Source organism: Zalophus californianus, chromosome 8 (assembly GCF_009762305.2).
Source record: "Zalophus californianus isolate mZalCal1 chromosome 8, mZalCal1.pri.v2, whole genome shotgun sequence".
NCBI classification, from domain to species: domain Eukaryota; kingdom Metazoa; phylum Chordata; class Mammalia; order Carnivora; family Otariidae; genus Zalophus; species Zalophus californianus.
In genome coordinates this window covers 87,739,595-87,761,710 of record NC_045602.1, presented here as the reverse complement: position 1 = coordinate 87,761,710, position 22,116 = coordinate 87,739,595, and the positions used below count along the sequence as shown (strand labels likewise).

General features: G+C 40.8%; 1 protein-coding gene across 6 annotated transcripts in view; it reads right to left on the bottom strand.

Moving 5' to 3' along the window:
* LIMS1 (LIM zinc finger domain containing 1) overlaps positions 1-22,116 on the bottom strand; it is a 150,027-nt gene that overhangs the window by 4,901 nt on the left and 123,010 nt on the right. For 4 of the 6 annotated variants that reach the window (XM_027621533.2, XM_027621534.1, XM_027621530.2 and 1 more), the window contains exons 2-7: positions 17,183-17,342; positions 4,034-4,100; positions 3,144-3,264; positions 2,561-2,710; positions 802-952; positions 1-93 (exon numbers count right to left, since the gene is read on the bottom strand). In XM_027621533.2, coding sequence (XP_027477334.1) covers positions 1-93; positions 802-952; positions 2,561-2,710; positions 3,144-3,264; positions 4,034-4,100; positions 17,183-17,342 — 742 coding nt within the window. Of the gene's footprint in view, positions 94-801; positions 953-2,560; positions 2,711-3,143; positions 3,265-4,033; positions 4,101-17,182; positions 17,343-21,570; positions 21,813-22,116 lie in introns of those variants that run through there. The other 2 variants (XM_027621528.2, XM_027621529.2) reach the window with 2 other exon arrangements.

Below are 22,116 nucleotides of genomic sequence, written 5' to 3'. Positions count from 1 at the left end.
CTGGTTATAGTGGGTTTCACAATATGCAAGGCCCTTCCTTTCATAATGGCGATGTCCAAGAAATGGCTTTTCACACTTGGCACAAACAAAATGCTGAAAAAAATTGCTAGAGGTCATTTTTGAATTGCCGTATTTTATTTATTTAATGAAGTAAAACTCCAAAGTTAAACTATCCTCAGAGAAGACACATGAAAGTTTGAGGTAGTTATTCCATTTGGCCAGGGCTAACCCTGTGACACTTTCAGTCTTACTTAATTCAGGTGTCTTGAGCTTTTGACAGGTTACTCTAAGACACAGCCTATTTAAACAATGCAGAATGAGAAAAGAGGTCAGCATGTTAGTAGCATTGATAAGGGAGGGGGGCTACTGCTGCATATGGACCATGACACTTCCAGCTTCAAGAAGGATTTAAGAACTAAAGAGCATATCCTGTGTCATTATGGAGAGATCACAAAAGCAGTGTACAGTCTATATTTTCTACAAAGTCATTTGTCTTGAAAATGTCCATACTTATCTTTAGAATCCCTTACTCTTTTTTTTTTTTTTTTAAAGATTTTATTTATTTATTTGGCAGAGAGATACGGAGAGAGAACAAGTAGGCAGAGAGGCAGGCAGAGGGAGAGGGAGAAGCAGGCTTCCCGCTGAGCAGGGAGCCCGATGCGGGGCTCGATCCCGGGACCCTGGGATCATGACCCGAGCCGAAGGCAGCCGCTTAACCGACTGAGCCACCCAGGCGCCCCTACTCTTGCCAGCACATCTGATTGAAAAGTACTGGTTACCCCTCCACCACCGATGGCTCACCTCCACATGCCACTGTTTGCCCATGGCATTCACCACGCGCCCTTCAATGGGCCGTCGGCAAGCACCACAGATGGGGACCCCCATCTTATCGTGGCATGGCAGGCAGTACAGCTCTCCTTTCAGCTCCCGGGCGTCAGCCGTCAGCTCCTTCCTGTCCACGAGAGAGATACCCCACTGAATATTACTACTGAGAGAGGAAAAACAGGCAACCAGTGTGGCTAACTGAAGATGTCACTGTAACACCCCCTGTAACCTTCTTTTTTCCCCTCTTAGTGTTGCTTGTGAGTAACCTAAATTAATAGGCTTGAATGGGTTTCCGATTCCTATCAAAACATCAGTATCATACAATAATGATAAAATGTACAAATAAGTCAGATCACACTGATCATATTTATCACTTTTTTTTTTTTTAAGATTTTTACTTATTTGAGAGAAAGAGAGAGACAGCACGAGCAGGGTAAGGGGCAGAGGGAGAAGCAGACTCCCGGCCGAGCAGGAAGCCTGATGCAGGGCCTGATCCCGGGACTCCGGGATCACGACCCAAGCCGAAGGCAGACACCCAACCGACTGAGCCACCCAGGCGCCCCCATATTTATCACTTCTTTGTCTATTATCACATTACAATCCCTTTGTCTTCCTTAAAAAGCTAGAAGAGAATCATCACAATGCCCAGGATGGACTCGGTGATAACATTATCTATATTATCCAAAATAACTGAGGTCTAAAGTTAGAGACTAGTTCCATTTACTAACAATTAAATTGTCACAAGTTATTAAGAGTTATAGGTTAATAGAAAATAAACAAATGAAATGCCCAGAACTTTCCTCCCCCAAATGCTTAAGTTCAGTATGATTTTCAGTCTCCTGCATCAATAAACATTTAGCCAGAGACGGCCCCCATCAGCGAAATGGACTTGTTTAACATTTCATCTGTTTTAGAAGTGCTAATGACAAATGAACAGAGAAAATGCTAATGACAAATGAACAGAGAAAGTGCTAATGACAAATGAACAGAGAAAAATTCCACAGAGTGGAACAGGCAAGAAAATGAGATAAGATACAAACATAATCACAAAAAAGATGAGGTGGCCGTACTTATAGCACACAGCTGTTTTCTTGATTTTTAGCTTATCTTATTTCTCTTCACCCCACAATAATTTAGCATGTACGTTCATACTGATTAAAGTAACTTTTTCCATTAAATTTTTATATAGTAAATTTAGAAAACCACAGTCTAGTAATTTATCATGAGTTTCAGAAGAAAAAAAATCCCTTTAGAAGTAAATAAAGCAAAATTAAATAATTGTAATTCAAGATATTTTAAGATAACATCCTAATTATTACAACTGTAAAAATTACGTATGAACAAACAGAAGACTTCTTAAAGTTTTTTTTTTTTTGATCCTGTATTCAAGAAACAGTGATCAAAATCAGTTTTGGGGACAACTGAGGATATCTTACTATCAACTGAATATTTAGAGGTATGTGTGTGTGTACGTGTGTGTATGTACACACACACGTACACACACACGGGGCGAAAGTATGCTGCACACACTCAAAAGTGGCAAAACGTTAAGTGATGAAACTCAACGATGGGTATTCTTTCTATTATTCTCTTGATTTCTTACAGGTTTTAAATTTTCTAGGTTACAAGTTGGAGAAAAGCAATCCGGTGTGCTGGAGTAACAGAAATATAGAAAAATGTGATCTTTTATTTTATTTCCACTATTTGTGCAATCAAAGGGAGGGGATGGCAATACCCGCAGTTGGCACAGTTGAAATGGTCTGGATGGTAAGGGTCATTCTTGAATATCAGCGGCTGCTCATCAATGATGGCATGGCATTTCTGGCAGATGTATTTTCCAAGGCCTCTGGCTTTCTCACGATTATGACAGGGACGACACAGATGTCTAAATAGAGCCAAAACTTTTTTAGAAACTTCAGTTGAAAATGAGGTTCTAATAATTAGAAAGAACTATGCTTCTCATATCTTTGAAAAGAAGTTAAAGAAGTCATTTTTAAAAAAAATCACTCCTGGCTTACCAGAGCAGAATCAAGCCACTACTTGAAAATTTATTCCAACCCAGGTAACCCGACTCCATCTTAAGTACCTATCCCCCTTCTGCTGGCCCAGGGACACGTGCCAGCAGCAAGGCTGCTACCCAGAAATTCTAAGGTCCTCTCCTGATAGACACCAGATGAGCCAATACACTGCAGGCTTGAGTCCCCTGTACCTTCAACTCAGTGCCCTAAAGAACCGCCTCACAGTCCCAGGGGAAAACAGGCATGACCTTGTAGCAGTTACTTCTCCACCCACACCTGGCAAGGATGGAAAACTCCTACCTCCCAGCATTCTTGACAAACCCAATATCCGCCAGAACTTCCTGGCAGAGGTCACAGCGGAAGCACTCAGGATGCCAGCTGTTATTCATGGCTTTGATCACTCGGCCAATGATGAATTCACCTGTGGGAAAGTAACACACCCAGGACGTCCAGTGTGCTCCTACTGCTGAAAGTAGTGAGACAAAGGACACGAAGCAAACACTGTTTAAACGGTTCTCCACAACTAGGGACTCTCTATGTATGTGTTGACCACAGTAAGCACTGCATTAGGAAGAAACTCTGTCTCATCAGAGTCCTTGGTTTTGATTCTGTAGTCATATTTTCACGTTGTCTTATCACATCTCTGAATGTGGTCTTCCTTTTGTTTATTTCTGGTAATCGCTGACACAGAAAACTGAAATCCACAGCACATTTTCTTGAAACCTATACATAATTTCTTTTTTCACTGAACTTTAGAACATTCTACTCATTTTTTCCAATCTCTGGAGACCTTCTCGAAGAAGTGTTAGCAACCAGTGAGGTGGTTAAAATGTAAGCAAGTTAAACACTTGTGTAACACACAGCAATCCTGAAGCAACTGAAGCACCCCTCCAATGTCTTCCCTGTCTCTCTCCTGGCAACCCCCAAAGTGAGTATAAAGACTTTTAACAAGGGGCAAGAACATTCCAAAAGATCATCTGATAAAAGTCTTAATCAGTCCCCAATTTTACAGTAGATGTCCTTAAAAATCATTTCTCTCTGGGTTTTGATACTCTTCCAGCTTGTTATCTATTAACGATAAGGAAAAGGACCAATAAGATGCTATTTATAATGAGCACCAAACACCATTTTCACCACTGACATAATTTTGAGACTCACTTTTTACTTTGCCATTCAGCAGTAAAACTTACCACACTGATGACAGCAAGGAGCAAAGAGCATCTGAAAGTCATGTTCACAGTACTTCCTTCCTTCAAACTGAAATAGAAAATACCATCAACTTGTATAGATGAAACAATCACAGGATGAATATAATTATTCTGTGGAGACATGTAGGAAAGATGTTTCTGGATGAAGAGCTCTGCCCTAAGAATTTATAATTCTACTGAGATTTTTAAAAGCAGATGTACTTTTGTACCTTCCCTAAAGACACACCAAACAACTGAGGCGAGACCTGGTACTACGGCTCCGGAGTACAGTGACCTCCCTCCAGCAATGCTAACTCTTCTCCGGCTTACAGACTCACCTTGAAGAGTCTAATGAATGCGCAGACCCCTCTCTCCAGAAAATAGGCATATACACACAAACCCCGTCCCACTTCTTTTTTAGGTTGATATCTGAGATGTTGTACCATAAGCTTAAATATTTCCAAAGAGTAGATATTCTAGTATATTTTAGATTTACACATTTCAAACTGGGACCAAAACCCATTAAAAAAAAACAAAACACATTCTACTTTAACAGTTGGAAAAATTTATACCTTCCACTTTTCTCCTTGAACTATTTCCATTTCATTTCCCCCAGAGTTTTACCCTGGTGTGATATTTTTTTCTGAAACTCTGTATTAAAGTCTTTAACAGATCACCCTACCATACTTCTCAGCAATTAAAATGTATATAATGAAACTTTAAAATCTGTTTTACTTTCTGAACCCATAAGGCTCTAAAACATTCTTTTTCTTCTGGATTAAGTTATCATTACAATGATTATTAATACACAAATGGTCAAAACATGAATACGTCAAAATGTCAAATTTTACTTTCCACTACTTGTTTACTTGAAAAGCCTATCTTAATGAGATGAGCAGGGCTCCTCTTCCTCTCACAATTATTCCATGTAGCCACGGATAAATATGACTTACCATTGGAAGAGTCAGGGTTCAACATTAATTTCTATTTTGGGGGCTGCTTTTACCTTCTTCACATAAGTCATGAGAATTATATCATGTCTCCCTTTGAATCTTTGAGCTCCTTGCAAATTATATGTCACATATATCACATAACTATCAAAATCCATTTTTATTTATTTATTTTTAAAGATTTTATTTGTCAGAGAGAGAGAGAGAGAGAGAGACAGCACAAACAGGCAGAGGGAGAAGCAGACTCCCCACTAAGCAAGGAGCCTGACTCGGGACTGATCCAGGGATCCCAGGATCATGACCTGAGCCAAAGGCAGATGCTTAAACGACTGAACCACCCAGGCGTCCCTCAGAACCCATTTTTAATGATATATCAGTAGTCAACTCAATTTGCTCAATTTATTGAACATTATCAACTACACCTTAATTGGCAGACCAGCCAAAGCAGATTTATCTTATGCCGGAAAAGGCTTACTTCATTTTGAAATTCAAATGAATAAGTTCTAATACATTTAATGAATCTGTTTTTAAAAAGCTACAGATACACTGATATGTTACATTAACCCAGCCCTATCATAATGCACTGTGTGTAGCCCCAAGCAGAAGTTATTTATGAAGTAGATATATTCCCTTATTGGATGTATATTACGTATATATATAGAAATCTGATGTTTAGCTTTTAGCAATAATTAAAAAAAATTAAATATAAAGACTCAGAACCAGCTCCATTGATTTAGTTGGAAATGATAATTTGTTTACCATCCACCCCAGTCTTAATCGGTGGTGAAAGACCAGGCTCAGAACTGTGTGTGTCAACTGGTCACTTACATTCAAGAGTAAAAGACTGATTGATTAACGATAACAATGCATCACTAATGAATCAATGAATACTACATCAAAAACTAATGATGTGGGGCGCCATGATCAAGCCCCACATCGGGCTCCCTGCTCGGCGGAAAGTCTGCTTCTCCCTCTCCCACTCCCCCTGCTTGTGTTCCCTCTCTTGTTCTGTCTCTCTCTCTCTGTCAAACAACTAAATAAAATCTTTAAAAAAACCCCAAAACTAATGATGTACTATATGCTGGCTAACTGAACATAATAATAAAAAAAATGCATCACATCTTCAGAAGGAAAGGAGAATGTTTTGTGCACTATTTGTGTGTGTGTGTGTGTGTGTGTGTGTGTGTGTGTGTGTGTGTGTATGCATGCATGACGGTTTTATTATAGTCTTTAAAATCAGTACTTTTTAATGGAAACAACTTGACCAAAAAATCTGTCACAGAATTTGGAGACCCATTAAAACAAAGTTTAATTAAAAAAAGAAAAGAAACACTCAACTTTTAGTTTGTATTTAATGAAAGAGAAAGATGTATATTGTTTAAAACAAAAACAAAATGAGTCCAGCAGTTGGCATATATACTGTATCCGCTAGCGGAAGGTAGAAATTAGGATCGGTTGTAATTTGAATAAGTTTTTTTTTAAGATTTATTTATTTAGAAAGAGAGACTGTGTGCAGGGGAGGGGCGGGGGGGGGGGAAGAAGAGAATCCCAAGCAGACACTCTGCTGAGCGTGAAGCCCAAAATGAAATGGGGCTCAAACCCACAACCCTGAGATCATGACCTGAGCCGAAACCAAGAGTCAGATGCTTAACCAACCGAGCCACCCAGGCGCCCCTCAAATAAGTTTTTAAAGATATAACTCAAATAGGTATCACAGCGCAGCAGTTAAGAACACTGACTGTGGATCCAAAAGGCCTGAAGTCTAAATTCTGGCTGAACCGCTGACCGACTGTGTGACTTTGGTCACGTTGTTTAACCTCTTGGTGTCTTGTGAGAGTCACAAGCCTCTTCTGTTTTGGCTGTTTCTTCTGGCTCTTAACACATACTCATCATGTTCACCATTTCTTACCACTGCTCTCTTTGTTTTGCTCTCACCAGGACTCTCCCTTTAAAAGGATCAGTTCTGTGGTATAAATATACAGTGGAATACCATTCAGCTATAAAAAACAAAATCCTGCTATTTGCAACAACGTGGACAGAGGCATTACGCTAAAAGAAATAAGTCAGGCAGAGAAAGAAAGATACTGTGTGATCTCATTTATGTGTGGAATCTAAAAATGCCAAACTCACAGAAACAGAGAGTAGACTGGTAGTTACTGGGGCCTGGGGATGGGGGAAATGGGGAGATGTAGGTCTAGGGGTACAAACTTCCAGTTATGAAATGAGTAAGTTCTTGGGATCTGATGTATAGTTATAGTCAACAATATTGTATGGGAGACTTGGAAGTCCGCTAAGAGAGCAGGTCTAAATGTCCTCACCACACACACACACACACACACACACACACACACACACACACACACACACACACACAATTACATGAGGTGATGGATGTGTTGACTAACCCACAGTAACCTTACTGTGGTTATCATTTCACAATAGACATATCAAATCATCACGTTGTACACCTTAAACTTACACAATGTTGTCTGTCGATCATATTTCAACAAAACTGAAGAAAAAGGATGAGTCCTTTTGAAATTAGGGATGAAAAAGGCAAAGTCTTAAAAGAAAGTTGTCATGATTACTCCCATTTCCAAATCTGCCACAAATCTGAATATAGAACATCCAACACAGTTCCTAAAGCCAAGCTTCATTCTTTTTCTTTAAATTTTTATTGTTGTTAATCACCATACATTATATCATTAATTTTTGATGTAGTGTTCCATGATTTATTGTTTGTGCATAACACCCAGTGCTCCACGCAGAACGTGCCCTCTCTAATACCCATCACCAGGCTAACCCATCCCCCTACCCTCCTCCCCTCTAGAACCCTGTTTGTTTCTCAGAGTCCATCGTCTCTCATGGTTCGTCTCCCCCTCCGATTTACTCCCCTTCATTCTTCCCCTTCTGCTATCTTCTTCTTTTTTTTTTTTTTCGTAACATACATTAAGCCAAGCTTCATTCTTAACAAGAAAATGCCTTATGGGTTTGAGGACCTCTGGCTAATGTCTTTTGACTGGTGTCCTGGAGCAATTAATCATAGAAAGATTTGAGATTCCTTTCTCTTGTGAAGTGGGAGCAGTGCTACTGTGGATACAAATATATTATCAGACAAATCAACTTTTGGACGAGGAATTCAGAAATTTAGTTCCCTGAAACCAAAATACAAGGATCCAGAAACGGATTCCCTTGAAATCGTTCATACTGCAAACCCCTTGCATACTCTGGGTGTGCTTACTCCATATAAGGACTAATGCAAGAGATAATTTCTTTTGCTAGAATGAGCTGCCTCTTTTTCACAGTGTGTAGAAATGCTCAAACACAGTTATGGCTTGATTTCCAAGGCTAGGAGAAAGGCCAGAAGTTGATCCAAAGTGAAACTCTGGGATGAAAATGAAGAAAAATCAGAAATCATAAATTTGAAAAATCAAACTTTCAGAAATACTGCCTTTCTAGGTAACCGCATGTTATAACCCAAAACGGGTTTAAAATACCATCAGCCTATAAGAAATATTAATGCTCCAGACAGTGTTAAAACAGAATGTCCAAGAACCCTGGTTGTTGCCACCTGCAAGGAACAGGGATTGTTCAGTATGGGGGAGGATGAACTCCAACCAAAAATAGCTCTGCTTTGAAGTGTTTTAAGTTTTGAGTTGTGTGAAGATTCTCTTTGCAGGGGGGAGGAGGTAGGGAGAAATTCTGCTGCTTTAAAGAAAGCTCAGAATTAGAAACTTAGCCGACAGTCTCATTTCAAGGCAAGTGCAAACGTTAACGATCTTCACTTGGTGACTTGTACTGGTTTGTTGTAAACTGCTTTGAAGTGAGTGGGTCAGCAGATACGCACCTCCCCTAGTTGGAAAGTTTCCTCCCAAACAGACCTCCCTTCTCAGAGTTCAGCCTTCCTGAGTAATCAGGATTCTGTATAAGAGGAAATGAGTGAAGAAATCTCTTTGTAAACCCTCTTTCCACTAAATCACTCATCATAAATTGGTCTTTCCTGTTATGCATTCTGTGACAGGGAAAAAAGGACACATTTGGGAAATTCAAACTAAAGAGAAAGAAAGAAATCTGAAGTATTAACAAAGAACCTATCCTGTACTATGCCAAACTGAAAAAGGCTTCACACCACGTTCATAGTCCTTGGTTCAGTGCATCGTGATTCGTAATGTTTCTGGAATTACATCTCTCTTTAACTGTCAGTTACATTTTACTTTCAAAAGTATCTTCTTAGGGGAAATATAAGATAATCTTTTTACTGGAGATACTCCAAGATATCACAAAGTTAGATTTAAGAACCATTACAGCGGCTATATATAGTCGGTAACGTTAGGGCCTCTAGTCTGAATAGTTAATACCCCCACCTCCTGAAATGACATTTAAACAGCCTTCTCATGCCACCAATGACTTGGTCATTTTACAAATATTTCTTCATATGTATTGGAAGATGATTGGAGATAGATTGGTAACTCATGAAAACCAGCACTGATGGAAACAGATTTCCCTTTGAAGCCACAATGCCAAATTCAAAGATCACTAATCATATACTCATACATTTATCCAACCTCTCTAAATTTTCCTGATCTGAAAGTGAGGAAAAGTACCATGGAAGCCATCCTCAAGTCCTACCCAGATCACTGTGAAAACTGTATTCACTCCCAGGACTAGGGCACAGTGTGGCCTACACAGTCCACCACACATTGCATTTATAAGTTTTCCATAACTATTTCCTGAATGAACAAAAAAGCAGTGATGGCCATATACAAGACAGCATTATCTCTCAGACTGATAAAACATCAGTCCTAGGAAACCACTTCAGTTTTGGTGAGAGTCAGGGCATCTTTGTGCAGGTGAGCAGGCATGAGATAAAATCTCCACTAGTTAACTGTGGGCAAGGCCTCTGAGCCTCATCAGGGCCACATGTAAGTTAGGAATAAAAATACCTAATTCACAGGGTTCATGTGAGAATCAAAGGAATGAAGAACAACAACAAGAACAGTCTGTAAAACACCTAGTACAGTGCCTGGCTCATAACAGAGGTTTAGTTATTTCGGAAATAAAAATATTAATGTAAAACTCAAGTCTTCTAAAATTAGCACATATAGGGCATTAATTCACACATAAAGTACTACATTCCAGGCAAGGTGAAGGACTGTGAAGAACACGAACTAGGTAACCCTACCCTCGAGAGACTCACATGAAACCAGAAACAGCACCTCAATGCTTGGTGGTGCTGGTGGTGAAAAGCAATACCACCATGACTGTTTTAGTGTGTTCCTTGTTTTTATTAGTACCCTGAGCACTACCTTCTGATACAGACACAATTAAAAGACAAATCATTTTTAGAATCACTAATGTTTAAAAGGTGTTTAAAATTAAAATGCAGAAGTAGGGTATTTGAAAAAAGAAAAACAAATTTCAGTTTGTGGAACCAGTTCGAATCACCACACAGATAGTGCATCTTGCCTTCTGCTAAACGAGGAGGACACTTTCATCATGATGACTATCCAAGAATGGTGTACTTATCTTTCCTTGTGCCAATTTAAGCCAGAAAAATAGGCTTTCTTAAGGGTCTTTCTTAAGTGAAATCTGTCTGGAAATACTTTCTAATTAAATTTATGGTACTTAACTCTAAGTGCAGTCAAATTCTTAGAAACAGAAAAAGGGTTTTGTTTTATGAGGCTATTGTCTAAACAACCTGGGGAACATGCCCACTTAGAATGGACTTACTATTACCATAGTGAAGCTCATAACCTATTCAAAGGGATGCCCTCATTCTGTGTAGTGGTTTTCAACTGAGGGTGATTTTTATTTTTATTTTTAAAGATTTTATCTGTCTGAAAGAGAGAGTACGTGCACAAGCAGGGGGAGCAGAGGCAGAGGGAGAAGCAGGCTCCCCACTGAGCAAGGAGCCTGACATGGGACTTGATTCCGGGGCCCTGGGACCACGCATGACCTGAGCCGAAGGCAGACGCTTAACCTACTGAGCCACCCAGGCGTCCCTCAACTGGGGTGATTTAGCTCCCCAAGGGATATCTGGCAATGTATAGAGATACCTTTGGTTGTCAAAACTGGGGATCTAGTGGGTAGAGTGGTAGAAATATTACTAAACAGCCTACAATGCACAGGAGTGCCTCCAAAACAAAGAATTATCGAGTTCAAAATGTCAACAGTGCTGAGGATGAGGAACCCTGGTTTAGTGTGTGCAAGCATTACTTATCAGAGCAGTACCCACTGGGAAGTGGTACTAGGGAGTGAACTAATTTACTAGGTACTGTACATGTACAGTACCTTGGTTCAAACTCACAACCCTTTGAGACCCGTGTGATCATCCCCTTGTTAGAGAAAACTGAAATTCAAAAATACTAAATAACTTGAACCAAAGCCAGTAGAGCTGGGATTCAATCCGAGGCTGTAAAAGACCCTAAAATCTGTCCTGCTTCTTCTGTATCCACCACCTCTCTTAGGCAGACCAATAGAGAAGATAACCTAGAATTCTTAAATTATCTTGTGGGTTTCTCTAAGAACTTAAAAATCATGATTGAAAGATCCCCTGGCTTCTCTGCCAACACACAATCTGAACTTGAGAACTGGCCATCTGAACACAGATGAAGAGGTAATTCTACTGAATGTGGAACAGTAACATTAAAGCCTTGAACTACTGGGTTCCTTTTTGACCATGTACCAATAAAGTGAATCTATCCTCTGTTTCCACTGCACAAATCTGAGAAAAATGCTGAGGTCCTGAAACATTCTAATTATGGATACATGCTTCCTAAAAAAGAATGAATAAACAACACTCCTGGAAAATCTTATGGAAGTTAGACCAATCGAGGCTCTTTGGTCACCTCCAATCTGCGACAGTTCCTCAATCCTGCCCTGTCTTACATGACATTGACAATTTTGAAGGGTACCGGTCAGCTATTTTTTAATCATCTTGGGTTTGCCTCATGATTAGACTGAGGTCATAGATTTGGGGCAAGGTAAAGTACCATGGAGGTAATAATGTGCTCTATTTCTTGCATCTTATTGGGGAGTACATGAGCCCAATATTATTGACTTCTTACTGGTCAAGTTAACCTTGTTCACTTGGTTAAGATGGTGTCTGCCAGGTTTTGCCACTGCAAAGTTACTGCTTTACTCATTTCTATATCCCTGTTAGAAGTGAATCATTAAGTCCAGCCCATATGCAGAGAATTGTGCTCTTTCTTTTCCTTTTAATGAATGCTCTTGGAGACAGTTTAAAGTCATTTGAATCATTTAAACAAACTGGGGGGAGGGGACCTTTTAATTCAAGAAATAGCGCTCCAAGTACCAGAAGTGATTATATTAAAATCCAACTAGATACAACATGTCACTCAAAAACAGAACATTTTGGTAAGGCCAGTATCCCAAAAATCATCTCTTAACTATGACCCTTTCATTGTACCTCCCCTACAAAAAACACAAAAATTAAAAGTAACTTCATTTAGTGTTCTATGTCTGCAAATTACTTCCAAATAATTTGGCAGAAAATGGGTGTGGTGGGTGTGTGTGTGAGATGCATAAGCGTGCATGATATTCATTGTACTATTCTTTCAACTTTTCTGTAGGTTTTGAATCAAAAGTAAGTTTATTCAACAACACCACATTGACCTGAACTAACATCTCAAGTCAGCGGTCCACATATGGTACTGAAAACATAGCATGGCTCAGGCATTTACTCAGGGTTCTATCCAAAACTGAAATCTCCTCTGCTTCTACTTAAGAATACATTTCTTTCATCCACCACTCTGGACAATAAACCTTGGACAATGTTCATGAGATGAACAACAGGTAAATGAGTAAAGCGTACCAAGATTTCGAAGTATAGCCTGCAAATGTTTATGTTAGAAAATGTTTGCCCTGGTTCCTAGTGGGTATAGTAGCATTTTATCTTGCCATCTATATTATCCAAGTACTGTATATACATCACTGTATTTATTAAGCACCTAGTAGTCATCAAATACTGTATAACAAGTGATAGAGATACCAATTAATGAGGACAGTCCTGACACCAAGGTATTTAAAGTTAGAGGGGAAGAAGATAAGCATATAAACTTGTGAAATGCTCTCCATACTAAAGGTATAAACAAAGTGCTGTGTGTACTAGAGAAGATAACGGAAATGAGACAGATGGGAGTGGCCTGAAAACACGACTCATGTGGTTCTGTAATAAGAACACGCCGGGGAAAGCAGTCATTGACGACAGAAGCTACGGAGCCCAAGAATCATTGAGCCCGACCTTTTATTCTTCAGGGTTGATGTATTCCAGTCTAATGGCAAACTTTAAGTTCACTAGCTGAACCACATGATCTGGTGGGATTGAAGTTCACCTTGAGAGAGGAGCCCATGCAGGTAATAATCCTGGTTCCTGCTAACTCACTCTTAAGAGGAGCTGCAGATGAGCCAGAAATAGCTGAGCTCAATCAGCTCACCTCCAGACAAACATCCTTGTGAGTGGGTAGGAAACAGTAGCGTAATGCTAAACTCGCCTTTGGGGCCAAAGGGAGGAGCATCCTGGCCATCTGATCCAAAATATCAGAAGTTCCACAGTAAAAGTGAATCCCATTTTCTTTCTTTCTTTTTTTTTTTTTTTAAAGATTTTTATTTATTTATTAGAGAGAGACAGGGAGCACAAGTAGGGGGAGCAGCAGGGGCAGAGGGAGAAGCAAGCTCCCCGCTGGTCAGGGAGCCCGATGCAGGGCTCGATCCCAGGACCCTGGGATCATGACCTGAGCAAAGGCAGACATTTAACGGACTGAGCCACCTAGGCGCCCTGAATCCCATTTTCAAGGGGAAGTGAGTGCAGAAAACCCACCTCTAAGCCTTCAGAACTAATCCTATGGAGAAAAGAGTAGATACTGTAGAAATAAGGGAAGGATGATGTTTTAATCATAAGACAAAAGCAATATCAAAGCTGTAGAGTGGAAAGTCCCGGACACATTTGCTGTTATTTTTTTAAAAAAGATTTTATTTCTTTATTTGCGAGCGAGCGAGTGAGCACGGGGAGGAGCAGAGGAAGAGGGACAAGCAGACTCCATGCTCAGCATGGAGCCCGACACGAGCCTGATCTCAGGATGCTGAGATCATGACCTAGGCCGAAATCAACTGTCGGTTGTTTAACCAACTGAGCGTCCCAGGTGCCCCACATTTGCTTTTATTACATACAGCAAGACTGGAGTACATACGTTGTATCTCAAATGGAAAGCAAGCCAGGTAAATTTTTGGGCTTCCTTTCCAATAACTGAGAATACGTATTATTTCTTGGAAGATTTGGATAGCTTTTTCTCAGTATCATTCAACCAAAAGGAAAAGCCAGATTTTCCACATGTAGGTTTACAAATCCCTGGCCTTGGGAAAGGGGTTTTAATTGTAAGTGTAGCTAAAATAGCAATCTTCCTCAGGACCCAAGGGACCTTAAGCTGGGCAATAGCCCATTAATAGACCAGTTCTGGGTATTCGTAACATTCTAGAATAATAACAGACCCAGGGAGCATATGTTTTTTTAAAAAGATTCTATTTATTTATTTGTCAGAGAGAGAGAGAGAACGCACAAGCAGCACACAGAGGGAGAAGCAGACTTCCCATCAAACAGGGAGCCCGATGCGGGACTCGATCCAAGATCATGACCTGAGCTAAAGGCAGATGTCCAACCAACTAAGCCACCCAGGCATCCCCCAGGGAGCATATTTATAGTCCAGAAGTAAAAAGGAGTGAGCGGTGGGCAGGAGGACAAGTGTGAGTCATGCTTTATTCTGTCCTACTGGAAGCTCTCACAGAGCCTTCCCTCTGACTAAGCACAAGTGGCCTGGCAGCTGAAAGCGTGCAGATGCAGAACCAGGTGATCGTGCTTGACAACATTATTAATTCCAAAGTGCCAGGCAAACGGACCATATAATATGGAATTAATGTTTGGAGAAACTGACCCGGCCTTTCTCTTTTGGGTCCTTCTCTTGCTCTTCCGGACTCTCTCCTAAGACTTCTGCCATAACTACCCACTTCAATAAAAATATCTTAGATTTGAAAAGAATATGCAAGGGAAAGAATACCATATTGGGCATTAGGAGACCAAACTAGGCTCTAATCCCATTCATGTCACAGATCTGCTGTGTTATAGGGACATTTCAACCTCTTTGGGCCTCGAGGGGGAGAAAAAGTAGGGGTAGGTTGGGATTGGCAGAGTATGTAGACTCATGTTTCCTCAGGAGGCAGACTCCTGATGCTCTTAAGTGACCTCCTGCCTTGCCACAGTCCTGGCACGCCTCCACCGTGTTGACCTGAGAACCCGAATGGTTTCATCAAGGACCCACGGAAGCAGGGCTTTGTCCTCTACTCCAGTTGAGGACCATCCTCCATTCTGCCCCCACTCCCTTTCTCTCCCTGCTGCCCAGATCCCTAGGGATTTCCTTTTCTTCTTCCGGAATCTAGCTGCCACCCTCCTCATTACCACAGGCAGCCTCCCACACAGCCTCCGGGGGCACCTGTTACCGTGATGTCAAGCAGCACAGCCCCTGCTCCAGCTGCCTCCCCGTCTTCCCTCCTACTGTGACTCTCCTATCACTTGCTATTCCCAGCCCAAAGCCATTACCTTTGACAGAAAAAGAGATTCCCACTGCCCAGGGAAAGGGTTAGGAAGAAATGAAAGAAAAGAGAATAAGAGTTCCTGTTCCTATTGCTAGGGTTTTTATTGTGAGGAATGCGGTTTCTAGGATATAGCAGGAGCTCAAAAATGTGTTCTGGTGAATAAAACAGTGGTCCCTAATCAAATCTCTTAAAGCTATTCTCAGAGTTATGTTACTATATACAGGGCAGTTCTGTTTGTTCTGTGTGTATGATGGACTAAATAGCTTTTCTGCAGGCTGGCCTGGAAACCTCCCTCTCAGGAGGCATTGTTTCTGTGGGAAACTGCGGTCTGAGTGGCAAACAATTGACTTACTAATGACCATTAGAAACTACCTTTCCTTCCTTAGGAATGGCTTTTAAAACAGGGAAATTAAAAAATGTGGTAGGCAAAGAAGAAATCAAAGAGCAGCCATCTCTGGCTATAACATAATTCTATGTACACACATTATCATAGACACACATATGAGTAACACACATACAGATATGTAGAAATTGATAAAAATACACTATATAATTGGACACACACACACTACTTATCTTCATTAACAGCATGGGTTCAGCCTCCACAGACTAGTCCCAAAAGCCGACATATTCTGTGAGAAGGGGGTTTCAGTGATCATAAGAAATACAAAGGATGTGTAGACACCACAGGGTAACGCAGGAGAATCAAGAACAAGAAATTGGAGGACACCTGGCTGGCTCAGTTGGTGGAGCATGTGACTCTTGATCTTGGGGTTGTGAGTCTGAGCCCCACACTGGGTAAGGAGATTACATAACAAAAATAAAATCTTAAAAAAAAAAAGACAGAAAAAGAATTTGGAAAAGAAGATATATAAAAGAGCTTAATATGGACAGGATATCCCTCCAAAGTATCTGAACAAGATCCTCCTTAGAAAATAAATGCATGGAAGCTCCCACTCATTGCACGAAAGGTAGGTAACTGATACTTGGCATTAGAGAGGATATTTCATGGTGCTCTGAGTCGGGGAAAGAGACAGAGGCAGGAATCAGTAAGGCATGTGTACGGGGCAAGCAAGTGGGGACCTGAGTGGAAAAGCCAGAAAGCCTGTGGCTAACATTTATGAAAGGACTCTGTCTGCTGAGCTGAAGTGCACAGGTCTGACAGGTCAAGTAACAAGGTACCAAGGGTTCTTTGTTTTTTTTTTTTTTAAAGATTTTATTTATTTATTTGACAGAGACACAGCGAGAGAGGGAACACAAGCAGGGGGAGTGGGAGAGGGAGAAGCAGGCTTCCCGTGGAGCAGGGAGCCCAATGCGGGGCTCGATCCCAGGACCCTGGGACCATGACCTGAGCTGAAGGCAGACACTTAGCGACTGAGCCACGCAGGCGCCCTGGTATTAAGGGTTCAGAAACAGGACGGTGAAATGAACAATACCAGTGTGGGGCGGGGTCTGGAAGGGCATTCTGCACATAAACCATCACTGACCTGACAGGTACCAAAGACCAGGCACGTCAATACAATCTTCATACTGAAATTCAAAACAAAGAAGGATGCCTCAAAACGGTGCCCCCGTGCTTCTGTCCAGGCTGACTCACCTCATAGAAGAGCCCCTCTGGGAACTGCTGGAAGCACTGAGCACACACAAAGCACTGCTCGTGGTACAGCTCCCCGTTACTGTTCACTATCTTCTCGGCGGGCGCAAAGCCCCCCTTGCAGCGCTCACAGGTGGCGTTGGCCAGGGCATTGGCCATGTTGCTGTAACACATAAAGCACAGGAAGTCACAGACTGTCTACCTTTTCTTAGACTTAAGACCAAACGACACGAAGAACTGAGGAGAAAATTCTATCTGATCACAAAAATCATACTGTAGCCCTAAAGCCCAATTTCTTGTGTCTTAAGAACTCAAACTGCTCCCATCTCTTTGCCCTTGCATCTCAGGTGCTGAAAGGGCCTCCTGCTTGGAATCTGTTTTTAACATTTCTTTTTTTTTTTTTAAGATTTTATTTATTTATTTATTTGAGAGAGAGAGAATGAGAGAGAGAGCACATGACAGGGGGGAGGGTCAGAGAGAGAAGCAGACTCCCTGCCGAGCAGGGAGCCCGATGATCATGACCTGAGCCGAAGGCAGTCGCTTAACCAACTGAGCCACCCAGGCGCCCTTCTTTAACATTTCTGACATTCCTCTTGCTAAATATCCTATAAGTGAGTGCCCACTACCTGTGAGGAACTAGGCATAGAGACAGAAGTTCAAGAGCTGCCCTCCAGGAGCTTGAGGTTACAGCTTAATAAGCTTAATTAAAATATCCACAGGTCACCATCTCAAAGCCCATTTCTCTTCCTTCTGAGAACAGAATCTAAACTGCATGTCAACTGAACACCATGTCCCGACACAGGTTATCCCTTTGGTTAGATCCTGCTGAAGGCAACTGCTGCAAGTAGCTCCTAAAACCTGCCAGAATGCCTTAGTCCTGTAATCTCATTGTTAAGACAAGCATTGAGCACCAACATTATAAGCTGTATCTTAATCAGAGGATTGTACATTGTGAAAATCATTTTATAGATATGACACGGGGAAGTTCAGGGAGTTGGAGTGACCAGCCCAACATCACAAACCTCAGTAGTTAATGGAAGACATTGGAGCAGAATCCAGAGTCCCTGTTCATAAAATCACAACCAGATCACAGTATCAATTTCAAACACCCAAGAAGACATGCTAGGGACACCTATCACCTATCAAATGACCACCGATGAACCCAATGACCTGGTCTTTCCCTGCCGTCATTCCACTATACCCTGAAACATACAGGAGGCACTCAATAAATGGACCCACATCCTAACTAACCACTGTGTAGTTTGCAAGAAGAAAAGCATATACTCAGATAATTAGTTAGCTCTAACAAGCCCTGGTTTCACATAAAACTGCTTTGTTCTAAAAGGCCTTGAAGTGGGGAGGGTCCCCTAACCAGAGCAGTCATTGGCCAAGCCGTCCTTCACAATTTGGCAAGTTTATTTTCAGATGCCCACTCAGAGCACAAGTTCTACCTGTGTGTCTAGTTGCCTGGTGCAACCTGTAACCACCTACTAGATATTGAGTCAATCGACCTTGTAAAGTTACCGCCAACATTCTCTAGAATCAACCACCCTGTGAGGCAGGTGAGGAGCCTTCATTTTACAGACAGATTAATTGCCTTGTCTCCATCCCACCCCAATGGAAGACAATTTTGCCTTCTTGCCCTAAATGTTTCAAAGAACAGTATTCCTATTTTGTAGCCTTGCCATAACTAACCCCACGTAGAAGTACCACGTTCATAACCACATACCAAATCACAACTCAACTTTACTTAATAGGCTTAAATATAGAATTAAAACATCACAAAAAAAGGGAAAAAAGGGAAGAGAGGCAGCCTCATTGCTTGGCAAAACTAGCCTAAGTCTCATATTAAATTTTCTACTTTGTCATTTCAAAATTACTGTAGGTTATGGAGAAAAATGCATCACATTCCCTTCTTCATTTGGCTTTGCCATAAGCCAGATGAACCGTAGCAGTTTTAGCAAAGCTCTTGGAAAGGCTTGTGCTTCCCCTTTCTCCTGACCAAAACCCACAGGTGTTTCTAGTTGAAGTATGGTAAAATTGCCCCAGTAATTCCTAATTTCTCTTGGAGGATAAAATAAGAAAACGTATATAACTTTGGAAGCCAGAAGATGCTACTCAAATATAAAGCATTATTAATTTTGAACCCTCTCAAAAGATTCACCAGATGCTTATAATTTTAATAGAACTCCCAAAAGGCAGGAAGAGAAGAACATTCTGGAATGTCTAGATTCATTATCTAGATCAAGTGGTTCTCAAAGTATAGGGGCCACCGTGAACCTTTTAGGGGTTCAAAAGTTCCTCCCTTTTCCAACTACATCTCTGTGGGAGGCATATTTTCTTTATATACATTATCTAAAGCAACATATTGCACTAGGATAAATGCAGAAGCAGAACTGAGAAACTGTCTTATTTAGACAGTCACTAATGAGATTTGCAAAAATGTAATTCAATGCCACTTTTTCCACCAAGCTTTTGTCATTTTGGAAATAGTTATTTTTCATAAAAATTCATTAATATTAATACTTACTAATATTAACATGTAATGAGTTTATTGTTATTTTAAATCAATGCATATTTAATTTTGCTCTCAGTGTTTATTTTCTAAGACAGTAAATACTGATAAGCAAAAGCTCTTTGGGGACTTCAGTAATTTTTAAGAGTGCAAAGCGGTCCTAAGATCAAAAGCATTTATCACCTGTTTCCTACTCATTATACTAAACACTGGTTATATTCAAATTTAAATACTCAAATAGTTAGAAAATAGGCAGACACATTATAAAAACATATAGTTTCCCAACACACAGGAAAAATAGGCTAGCTTTAGAAATAATGTAATGCATATTTTTGAAGAAGTATTCCTTTTAATAACAAGCAGGATAAGAAAAGAAACTACATTAGAGGAAACTTTCAGAAAGAACCCCTAATAATCTCACCAACCTACTTAATTGTTTACATTTCCTTTTCCTCTCTTGTCTTTGACCCTCTGGCACTGTGAATTTTTTTAATGGACTCTTTTTTAGAGCAGTTTTAGGTTTACAGCGAAACAGAGAAAGGCAGAGTTCCTCTTCACCCCCACATGCAAGCCTCCCCTGCTACCATCATCCTCCACCAGAGACGTACTTGGTTACAACTAATGAACCCACAGTGACCTGTGTATTTTTTTACAGTTGTTTTTTATATTTAACACTACCTATGATAGAAATTACATCTTAAAAGTAATGAATGATAGTTTTAACTGTCATCCGGCTAGTTATAATTAGTTGGCTAATTTTTCAAAAAAGGATTTTTGCTAAGAAGTGGTGTTGATGACAAAGAATATATATGTTGGGAAATACGTATGTAAAAGCCTTTAATACAGAATCTTCACATTTGGCCAGTCGTAACTGATTTACCTGACCCACTTCCACAAATCAACCACACACAGAAAACTTGGTATCATTGAGCTTTTTGTTTTTCAAGTGCCTCATTGATGAAAGTATGTGAAACAAACTTTCTGGCATCAAAATGAAAAAATGTGTAAATCCAAAAAGCATCTTGAGAGTCCACAAAGCATTCTGGCTACAGTATAATTATAATTGCCCAATTACACTTAAACAGAACTCGTTATAAGTTGTGAAAATAAATGACATCTGTTACAATACCACACAGAATGGATTAATGGAAATAGAGAATCAGGTCAGTTAAATTCTCCTTAACTCTTAATTGACAAACTGGGTATTTGCAATAATTCCAAGCTTACGACTTTGCAGGAGGTCAACAATCTTAAATGAGTTGGTCTAAATACTACTCTGCACTACTTTAACTGTTTGCTAAAACCCATTTAATAACATGAATTAGACATTTTAGACCTAATAGCATATATATATATAAATATATGTATATTTGCTAGTTACACAGCATCCTTATTTATTCATTCAATCCCCTCAAGACAGTATTAAGAAACCCAGTTAGCCTACTTCAAACTGCTGTTAAACCTAACAAAAATGTGTATCTTTATCAACAGTCTGTAATTCAGTTTTTACTGCTTCCCTCAACCAACCCCTCATCTGTGGGAAGTTTTAGAGCATGCAATTTTTCTGTTATAAATCCTGACAGCAAAAACTCTAAACCTCCCTCTTGGACTACATAATGAAAACGTACTATTGTCAGGAACCTATTGAACACAAAGACATTACTACTATTACTGTAAAGGTAGTATTTTCTTTCACTTCTGCATTTCATCTGGTGTATTCCTGCCTGCTGGAATGTGCCCCCCTCCCCCTCCATCACCCTGGAATGCCCCTCTTGAAAGTCGAGGAAATAAAACCATCAATGGCTAATGAACTCAAAGCCCAAGAAGGCTAGATCTGGAAGACAGAAGCACCTCTTCCAGGAGAGGAGACACTTACAATTTCGCATAAAAGTCACAAAACTCCTTGTAGACCTTTACGTCACTGTGCCTGCGCTGCAGTTTGGACACAGCCCTCTCGTCTTCACTGCCATTAGCCTGGTAGACACTGTTAAGGGCTGCCTGGGGGATTTCTTCATTCTCTGGGATAACACAGGGGCGTGCCCTGCCGGGGAACGCCATCCTCGGGTGCTTGACAGCTCTGAGCCCAGGGCAGAGAGCAGCAGGACAGGGGACAGAGAAACAATATCCAGGCCTCCCCCGCTTCCCTGCCAGGGTCACTCCCACTGTTCCCACACACGTCAGCCCTGCGTTTGCCAGGGTCGCTCCTGGCCCTTCATGTTAAGAGCTCTAGCAGCAAAGTAGTCACTTGGTGTGCCAGTCCTGACTTACTGAGGCATTTCTGGAAGCTCTAGAAAACATTCCCCAAAGCAGTGACACAGTCTTTGCCGGAGCAGCCTTCCTGGTAGACTGGGTCTGTAAACACTGCCACACGAATAGAGGATTGCTTGGCAGGGTCCAAGAGAAACAAACATCCACGTGCCCT